Source organism: Oncorhynchus gorbuscha, linkage group LG16 (genome assembly GCF_021184085.1).
Source record: "Oncorhynchus gorbuscha isolate QuinsamMale2020 ecotype Even-year linkage group LG16, OgorEven_v1.0, whole genome shotgun sequence".
In the NCBI taxonomy this organism is placed as follows: domain Eukaryota; kingdom Metazoa; phylum Chordata; class Actinopteri; order Salmoniformes; family Salmonidae; genus Oncorhynchus; species Oncorhynchus gorbuscha.
This window is the reverse complement of record NC_060188.1, coordinates 38,676,082-38,686,479: the sequence shown is the minus strand read 5'-3', so window position 1 is coordinate 38,686,479 and position 10,398 is coordinate 38,676,082. Positions and strand designations below refer to the sequence as shown.

The following is a 10,398-nucleotide window of genomic DNA, read 5'->3' as shown; positions in this document are numbered from 1 at the left end:
GCTCTTCTCTGTCTCCATTAACAAGGACAACACACAGGTCTTTCCATCATTGTATGATTTTTTTTGTGTGCAAATGAACTCAAGTTTACAATGTTAAACACGATATAGTGAAGCATGGGTGAGTTGGGTGCGCAATTACGCAGGTTCTTTTCTGAAATGCATGACAACTGGATTCGTTATCCCTTTCATGCCCTGCCTCCAGTCCACTTAACATATCTGAACAAGAGAGCCTCGTCGAAATTGCAACAAGCGGTTCTGTGAAAATTGAATTTCATCAGAAGCCACTGCCAGATTTCTGAATTGGGCTGCGCTCAGAGTATCCTGTCTTGGCAAATCGTGTTAAGACTAATGATGCCCTTTGCAACCACGTACCTATGTGAAAGTGGATTCTCAGCCTTCACCAGCTGAGAATTAAGACTGAGACTCTCCAATACAACCCAACATTGCAGAGGTATGCGTATCATTTCAAGCACACCCTTCTCATTAACCTGTGGTGAGTTATTCACAATGTTCGATGAACAAATACAATTTTATATGTAAAATGGCTAAATAAAGAGCAAAATTACTGATGATTATTATATTATTTGTGCCCTGGTCCTATAAGAGCTCTTTGTCACAACCCGGCTCGTGGGATGAGAGTGCGCTGACCCTGGTGCTAGAGGGGGTACGCAGCTGGAGATTGAATGTTTGAAGGGGTAAGGGACTATAAAAAGTTTGGGAACCACTGGTCTACACTAGTTGTCTGCCCAACCAGAATGTGGACAGGATTAGGACACAGCACCAAGTATAAATGGGGCTAAAGAGACTAACGTTTTGGATTCATTTTCCCAGCTCTGTTCCCTGGATCACTGAGCCCATAATAAAAAGTCATGACTATTTAGGTTACTCATTTTTTTATTATACATGTATTTTTGTAAATGTATTTTTTAAAAATTGGAAGAAAAAAGCTTGCTACATTGTTTTAAATCAATTCTACCCAGTAACATCATCCGTTCCTCTGCAGGTATGTTTTGAAACCTTCATGAAGAGAAATTATAAATAAATAAATTAAGAGATACAGAGGGGGCAGGAGAAGAGGTCAAAGGGTGTCAAGCTCACACCATCTCAGTAGCATCTAAGCATGTCATCATCTCAGGGATGCAAAGGGTGAGTTAGTTGGAGCCAGTCTCTCAGTTCATCTCCATCTCCCCAATGCAAAGCACTCCTGTTTCTACTTAGGAACATACACATACAAGTATCATCCCTGCATTTCTGTGCATATCCATCAAAACTACAGCAACAACTTTGAGGGAGAAAATTGTAAAATGGAGAAAAACAAAATAAACAGGCGTTGACAGCCATCGTTCTCAATGTTCTGGGTGCAACCGAGGGCAACCCTGGATTTACAACAACATGGCGGCAAGTCTCCGAGATCGAGAGAGAGAGAGGAAGCTGCAAAGCTGTCAGTGTCTCTTCTTCACAAGTTGCAGTGCGGCCAGAGATTCCCAGCCTTGCGGCCCTCTCCCAGTCCCCAGGTGAGCGCGGTCAGTCAGCCAGCCAGCCAGGGCGCGCTATGCTGGTCTGTGCTGCTCTTCGTCCATCCAACCTTAGTTGACCTTGTCCTGGAATATGTACAGGTTGTTGGTGGCGGCCACGGCGATGATGTTCTCAGAGGGGTGCCAGGCGGTGTGCAGGATCTTCTTGCTGAAGTCCAGGCTGTCCACACTGATCTCGTCCTTGCGTCTCTTGCCTCCCACACACACCTTCCTGGGCTTCAGGATGGCCCGGGGCTTGCTGTTCTCCCTCGACGCCTCCAGTGTCACGTCACGCTTGGTGTTGCGGTCGAACATGCGGAAGAAGTTGTTGTAGGAGCCGGTCATGATCACACTACGGGAAGAGAGAGAGAGGAGGAGGGGGGGGGGGTGAGGATGCTGCAACACATCAATCCCATTCATCCAACCGTATCTACTGATACACTGATGTAAAGGATGAAGACCTCCAGTCACACCGATCCTAATACAGCGGCGATCACTGACCTGTCAGACCCGTTCCAGACACATTCAAACTTGTCGAAGATGCAGTCGTTCTCATACAGGGAGCACAGCTTACTCCTCAGGTAGTCGTGCACCTGGAAGAGCGGAAAAGGGGGAATTAAATGGAGATCTATTTTCCAGAACCATATGTTTTCGGTAAATATATGGCGCTGGTGTTTTCCCTTTGCATATTTCTTTGTTGTACCCAGCGATGTGCAGACACATGTCAGAGCGATGTCTGGTCTACAGTGTATCAAGGTCTCCATAACAAGCTTGACACATTCAACAACAACAAAAAAAGTGTACGAGGGTTATATACTCTACCTGGTAGGTCTCCAGAGGTTTGCTCTCCATGTTGAGGTCCCACACTTTGACCGTGAGGTAGTCCCGTGTCATCAGGTAGCGCCCGCTGTGGCTGAACTTGACATCTGAGATGGAGGAGATGATCTCAGAGAAGAAGGAGCGGTTACTGGGGTCCTCCGGCTCCTCGAAGACTGCAGGGGGAACAGACAGAGGAACGAGCGGTGTTAACATCTGGACAGAAAGCACCGGAGGAGCCACGCTCTGGCTTACAGCTTCAGTTGATTGATTCATCAATTTCATACTGCACCAGCTACTTTAGGCCATCAGCTGGCTCTTCTAAACAACCGCTAAATATGCAATATATCACTGATAAATATTGGCTAAATAGAAAACCATTTCTCGTGTTAGACGACATTTATTTCTCAGTAAAACAAGTCATTAACATGGTCGTATTTTGCAATGCAAACGCGTCATTAATACTTGATTATTTACTTCTGGGAATGTATCATCTATCTTTCCTATTTATGAGTCGATCTTTAACCACGGGGGCCTCTCAAACAGGATGACAATTGATTTGAAATGCAAATGCAGCTCTTTAACGGTCAATAATTGAACACACAAATACTGTGAGCTTGTTTAAGATATTACATGTAAGATGTGCCAATAATAGATGTTATAATATGGCTGTTCTCATCGCATAACCTCCTGTCTCTCTATGATCTGTCAATATGTTCAGCCCGGTGAAAACGGATGATTTGGGGCTCAGGGACAGAGCCTCGACTGACCTTGAAACATCAATACCCACTGTGTGTTTGGATCAACCCAGAGCCATGGAGGAATAAACACTGTATCCTGTGGACTTTTTGGTCCACCATTTACAATGAACTCAGTACATGGGAAGAATGCCAAAAACAACTGGAGGGGAGAAAAATAGCTATAAAATCCCCCTTGACATCATAGTGCTTCTCTGTTTACCTCCATTTCCACCTTATTTCCCAATAATATCTCACAAAGACATGTTCACCTGCAGCTTAGCTCAGTTCAACAAAACATTATTCATTAATTTACCAACAACTGTGCCGGGGTCCCATCATACAAATACTAATTTATCACTGTGCAGCAAATGACTAACAATTAGTGACATAGTAGCTATTAGAAAGGAGTAGATCGACTGTTTAGGGGCTTCAGAGCGTACAACAGCCCCGGTGCCTATGCTTAAGGCTAGCAGTTTTCCCTGATCATGTGACCTGACTGCCTGGGACCACTCGGGCCCCATAGCTTTTCCTAGTCAACTCGTGTGGTCGGGATAAACTGCTGGCCCTTATCATGGAGCCTGCTGACAATGTACAGCATATGAGTGGTTTGGGGTGCGACAGAGGCAGAGGCAGTCTTACATTTGGAGTGGTTGTCACACAGTGCTGAGGCCCTCATGTCACACAGGCGGATGGAGCCCTTGCTGCTGCTGTAGATGAAGGTGTTACACTGGTTGGGATGGAACTCCGCCGCTGTGATCACCTCTGTCAGCTCCTCCATGTTCGCCGGCTTGATGTCCACAATGTCTGAGGTGGGGGAGGTAAAGGAACTCAACCACATAGAGGAGTTTGAGACTTTCAAGAGAAGGAAAGGGAAAACCCATAGCAACCCATTAGAGGTTGCCAGAGTAAGCACACACACAAAAAAAGAAAATATATAACAGCATGAGGTAAAAAAAATAAAAAAATTAAAAAGACTTAAAAAATGTCAAGGAACAGCAGAAACCAGCGCTGACCCGGAGGAGGGAAATGACAGCAGATCCATCACAGAGAGAGAGAGAGAGAGAGAGACAGGCGATGAGAGCTGAGGAGAGAGGTTGACTAGCCAGTAGCACTGTGATTGATCCAGTAAAGAGGCTCAGTAAATAAGAAGCTCAATACGTGCCCAGGGCCCCAAAGCTCAGCCATCCATTCTGCTGTCCATAGGGCATCTCATCTGTGATCTGCAGAGAACCTCAAAGTGGAAATCATTGTTGATCAATGGGGATGTGCGCCTGTTTAAAGATGACCTCATTGGATACTCTCTGACACACACCTGGGATGGGATGCAGATGACTGCTGGACAGAGACAGGCACCGGATAAAGGGTAATGGCCAGAGTGACAGAGAGGCAGACATATGAAGACCCAGGGGGGATATAGACAGAGATACCAGCAGCTTGCTAATTGCTATCTACCCAGTGTAAATATCAACCAAGCTGTTAGCTCAAATTGCCTTCCATTTAAAGGAACAGTGGAAGTCCATGGGCATTCTGTTAAGAGGACGATCTGATAAAGGGGGATTTGTAGGCACACTGGCATCAGCAGTTTCATACGATGAGCCATATAGATCTACAGTGCATTCGGATAGTATTCAGACCCCTTGACTTTTTCCTAATTTTGTTACGTTACAGCCTTATTCTAAAAAGGATTAAATGAATTGTTTTCCTCATCAATCTACACACAATACCTCATAATGACAAAGCAAAAACAGGTTTTTGGACATTTTTGAAAATGTATTAAAACTAAAAGACAGAAATACCTTATTTACACAAGTATTGAGACTTTGCTATGAGACTGAAAATTGAGCTCAGGTGCATCTTGTTAACATTACATTTACATTACATTTAAGTCATTTAGCAGACGCTCTTATCCAGAGCGACTTACAAATTGGTGCATTCACCTTATGACATCCATTAATCATCCTTGAGATGTTTCTAAAACTTGATTGGAGTCCACCTGTGGTAAAATCAATGGTTTTTACCAGATTTGGAATGGCACACACCTGTCTATTTGTTTGTTTGTATTGTTTTTACCTTTATTTAACTAGGCAAGTCAGTTTAGAACAAATTCTTATTTACAGTGAGGGTCTACCCTGGCCAAACCTGGTCTATATAAGTGTAACGGATGTGAAACGGCTAGCTTAGTTAGCGGTGTGCGCTAAATAGCTCTGCAAGGGCCGTGGCTTTTGTGGAGCGATGGGTAACGATGCTTCGAGGGTGACTGTTGTTGATGTGTGCAGAAGGTCCCTGGTTCGCGCCCGGGTATGGGTGAGGGGACGGTTTAAAATTATACTGTTACATTGATGCTGTTGACCCGGATTACTGGTTGCTGCGGAAAAAGGAGGAAGGTCAAAAGGGGGGTGAGTGTAACGGATGTGAAATGGCTAGCTTAGTCAGCGGTGTGCGCTAAATAGCGTTTCAATTGGTTACGTCACTTGCTCTGAGACCTTGAAGTAGTAGTTCCCCTTGCTCTGCAAGGGCCGCGGCTTTTGTGGAGCGATGGGTAACGATGCTTCGTGGGTGACTGTTGTTGATGTGTGCAGAAGGTCCCTGGTTCGCGCCCGGGTATGGGCGAGGGGACGGTTTAAAATTATACTGTTACATAAGGTCACACAGTTTACAGTGCATGTCAGGGGGGGAAAAAAGCCATGAGATCAAAGGAATTGTCTGTAGAACTCCAAGACAGGATTGTGTCGAGCACAGATCTGGGGAAGGGTACCCAAAACATTCTGCAGAATTGAAGGTCCCCAAGAACACAGTGGCTTCCATCATTCTTAAATGGAAGAAGTTTGGAACCAAAGAGACTCTTCCTAAAGCTGTCCGCCCGACAAACTAAGCAATCGGGGGAGAAGGACATCGGTCAGGGAGGTGACCAAGAACCCAATGGTAAATCTGACAGAGCTCTAGAGTCCCTCTGTGGAGATGGGAGAACCTTCCAGAAGAAGAACCATCTTTGCAACTCTCCACCAATCAGGCCTTTATGGTAGATTGGCCAGACGGAAGCCACTCCTAAGTAAATGACAGCCCACTTGGAGTTTGCCAAAAGTCACCTAAAGGACTCTCAGACCATGAAAAACAAGATTCTCTGGTCTGATGAAACCAAGATTGAACTCTTTGGCCTGAATGCTAAGCGTCACATCTGGAGGAAACCTCGTACCATCCCTACGGTGAAGCGTGTGGTCGGCAGCATCATGCTGTGGGGATGTTTTTCAGCGGCAGGGATTGGGAGACTAGTCAGGATCGAGGGAAAGATGAATGGAGCAAAGTACAGAGAGATCCTTGTTGAAAACCTGCTCCAGAGTGCTCAGGACCTCAGACTGGGGCAAAGGTTCACCTTCCAACAGGACAACGACCCTAAACACACAGCCAAGACAACGCAGAAGTGGCTTCAGGACAAGTCTCTGAATGTCCTTGAGTGGCCCAGCCAGAGCCCAGACTTGAACCCGATCAAACATCTCTGGAGAGACCTGAAAATAGCTGTGCAGCGACGCTCCCCATCCAACCTGACAGAGCTTGAGAGGATCTGCAGAGAAGAATGGGAGAAACTCGCCAAATACAGTTGTGCCAAGCTTGTAGCGTCAAAGGTGCTTCAACAAAGTACTGAGTAAAGGGTCTGAATACTTATGTAAATGTGATATTTCAGTTTAAATTTGCAAACATTTCTAAAAACGTGTTTTTGCTTTCTCATTATGGGGTATTGTAGCAGCGTAATTGGGAGAAATTGTAAATTGTCAAAATTCTTTCTTAACTTAAGCCTGGTTCTCTGTTTTATCCCAGTGTTTCATAACCAAGATGATACCAAACCTGACTGCTCTAGCTACATTATGCCAACTCACATTCTCTCAGTACGAATTTGATAGGACACACTAAATGGGCCATTCCACCAAATCTGTGCCTTTTTCGTCCCCAGGACATTACATGCATGAATATGCATGAAAAGTATGTGTATAATACATTATATTATCAAGCAAAGTGTCCTGCACTTTGTCCTAATTGCAATTTGAAAACACATCATGTGAAGCCTTGATACAAACTATCTAGAACACTGAAAAAATTGGATTTTAGCCCGTTCCCACTCTCTAACACTACACTTCACCATGAAAAATAATGAATAGAATTCTTAAGAAATCTTATTTTTTGTATTATTGTGTGACTCTATTTCCAATTTAGACATAACATTTGAATTTTCATCGGAAAATCATAATATGTTAGTTAAAACACACATTTTAGTCATGTCCCCAGGTTTACACTCAGTCCTGTTAGCCTGACACATTCCCCTCTCTAAAAATGTGGGACATTCCACAAGTCACATGATCAACAGGAAGTAGCATCATTTGAGTCTCCTGAAGGCCATGGGAAGTCCAAAAGTAAGTTCTCTCACTCTTATGTTTTATCATATTGTAAGTATGACTGAGAATGTCAATCTCAAAGTACAGTCCTGGTAACATCTAATAAATAATTTAGGTATTGCTTTTTTTTTTAAAGACAGTTTTGGTAAACCACTTGAAGGTGCTAAGTGTTCTCATGCTATTAGCATTGATGCCAAATGTGGCTACATTTCAAGTGTTTGCAAATGCTATGCTAAAAACTCAGTCCTGTTACTCTCAGTCCTGTTACTCATATGAAGGGTAACAGGACTTAATTATAATACTATTCTCTTGATTTTACTTACATTACTTTCAGGGAGCCAATCGATTAGATGCTGCAGAAATGCTATCGCGCTCGAAAAGCTATCGCGCTCGACGCGATGCCGACCCAGAAAGGAGAGAGAGAGAGATACTTAAAAGAAGGAACAGCAGAAATACAGGGAGAACATAGCATCAGGCAGGAAGAAAACAGCCAATAACATTTAGTACGAGGGGGAAAAGCGCAGGCGTCGCAAAAAGTGGAAAGAGACTTTGCTACCGGATCCAGGAGAGAAGCCATGAAGCACCTCACTACACCTCCAGTTAGCCCAGTTCCAGCTACGGTGAAGATGCATCAGGCAGTAAACCAATTCCATGGAGAGCTGACCTACAGGGATGTCAGCTGCTTGTGCACAGCAAGACATCCTCTGAGCTGCGAGTGCTTTAATGCAAAGCATTTCACATTCAAATCGACAGAAGGCTCCCACGACCACAGAATATCAGTGGCAAAGTCCCGAGGTTGTCGGCAAATGGTGTGTGCTGAAGTACGACGGTCAACTGTACCCTGGCATCATCACAGACACAAACAACACACACACACACACACACACCTCAAGGTTCGTTGTATGAAAAGGACCGGGGCCAACAGGTTTTGCTGGCCAGCTCGCGAAGACATCCTTTTGGTTCCCCTTTCAAGACATCCTGTGTTCCATCCCACCAGCGAAGCAAGTAACAGGTCGTTACATGGAAATTGACAACGAAGTCTGGGCCAAACAAGAGACTGTTTCTTAGAAAAGGCAAGTTTTTGTTCATTCATTTATTGCAATTCTATATGAAATACAATTTTGTATGTCGTGTTTGCAAGTGAACGTTGTGTTTTATATGCCGTAAAATAGTACTTTCCAAGTTAATATTAGATACTGTTAGTCAATGTAGAGATCTGAGGATCTGCTTAATATTCTCAGCTTTTTGTATTTCTTGTCTTTCTTGCCTTTTGTAGAGGAAGATGGAGAACCCATGCTGTGCAGAGGCAGGAGCCATACACACATGCTGCAGGGGGAGGAGGGATACTCACACCTCTCTCTCTCTCTCTCTCTCTCTCTCCCTCTCTCTCTTTCGCACTCTACAGCCCACCCCACCCCGCATACACACACAAGCACACGCTCACATACACGCACACGCACTCATGCAAAAACACACACACAATTGTTACTGCTTTATGTTGCTATTTAGTCTCAGATCTTTTTGGCCAAATATAATGACCTGTTTTATATTTTATATTTAGATACAGTGCTGAAAAAAAGATAAAGAATGAAGTCAAATTTTGAAAAGTTACAACATGCAAATGGCACCGATTCTGAGAGCCTTTGAACTGCTTTAAACTGAATACCGTTTTTTATTCCCCATGAAACTGAGAAATAATGCAGTTCAGAATTAATATATATATTTTCTGTCTTCCAGCTTAACATCCTGACTGTGATGCATACATCATCATGAATGGGCTAATCCAACAACAACCAAAATGAAAACATCTTCCAAAGTGAGACAATCTCTTAATATGAGTTCCTCAGCGGTCACTCTAGCCATCTACAGTATGTTTGTCGGGAGAAGGATACTGAAGCTCTGGTTGGTGATCTCCAGGTTCCACAGATTGATTCTCAGGTCGTCTGTGGACATGTAGGTCTCGTAATCGTTGCTGACGGAGATGGAGTTGATGTGGTACGTGTGGGCGTTGGAGAACACCCGCCTGGGCGTCGCCTCCACCATCAGGTCCATGGGCTGCAGCACTGGCACCTAGGAGGGAGGGAAGGAGGGTGGCGGGGAGGGCACGATGGAGGGAGGCAGGGAGGGCACGATGGAGGGAAGGAGGGTGGTAGGGAGGGCACGATGGAGGGAAGAAGAGTGGCAGGGAGGGCACGATGGAGGGAGGCAGGGAGGGCACGATGGAGGGAAGGAGGGTGGCAGGGAGGGCACGATGGAGGGAAGAAGGGAGGCAGGGAGGGCACGATGGAGGGAAGGAGGGTGGCAGGGAGGGCACGATGGAGGGAAGAAGAGTGGCAGGGAGGGCACGATGGAGGGAAGGAGGGTGGCAGGGAGGGCATGATGGAGGGAAGAAGAGTGTCAGGGAGGGCACGATGGAGGGAAGGAGGGTGGCAGGGAGGGCACGATGGAGGGAAGAAGAGTGGCAGGGAGGGCACGATGGAGGGAAGAAGAGTGGCAGGGAGGGCACGATGGAGGGAAGGAGGGTGGCAGGGAGGGCACGATGGAGGGAAGAAGAGTGTCAGGGAGGGCACGATGGAGGGAAGGAGGGTGGCAGGGAGGGCACGATGGAGGGAAGAAGAGTGGCAGGGAGGGCACGATGGAGGGAAGAAGAGTGGCAGGGAGGGCACGATGGAGGGAAGAAGAGTGGCAGGGAGGGCACGATGGAGGGAAGGAGGGTGGCAGGGAGGGCACGATGGAGGGAAGAAGAGTGGCAAGGAGGGCACGATGGAGGGAAGAAGAGTGGCAGGGAGGGCACGATGGAGGGAAGAAGAGTGGCAGGGAGGGCACGATGGAGGGAAGAAGAGTGGCAGGGAGGGCACGATGGAGGGAAGAAGAGTGGCAGGGAGGGCACGATGGAGGGAAGGAGGGTGGCAGGGAGGGCACGATGGAGGGAAGAAGAGTGGC

The 10,398-nt window shown here is 45.9% G+C and overlaps 1 protein-coding gene across 1 annotated transcript in view; it reads right to left on the bottom strand.

Moving 5' to 3' along the window:
* Positions 1-881: 881 nt before the first annotated feature.
* The window catches only part of ppp2r2bb (protein phosphatase 2, regulatory subunit B, beta b), a 60,537-nt gene continuing 51,020 nt past the window's right edge, over positions 882-10,398 (bottom strand). Inside the window, exons 5-9 of the mRNA XM_046306577.1 lie at positions 9,348-9,525; positions 3,710-3,874; positions 2,337-2,506; positions 2,016-2,107; positions 882-1,866 (exon numbers count right to left, since the gene is read on the bottom strand). Of these exons, the coding sequence (XP_046162533.1) occupies positions 1,587-1,866; positions 2,016-2,107; positions 2,337-2,506; positions 3,710-3,874; positions 9,348-9,525 (885 nt within the window). The 3' untranslated portion in view covers positions 882-1,586. The remainder of the gene's footprint in view (positions 1,867-2,015; positions 2,108-2,336; positions 2,507-3,709; positions 3,875-9,347; positions 9,526-10,398) is intronic.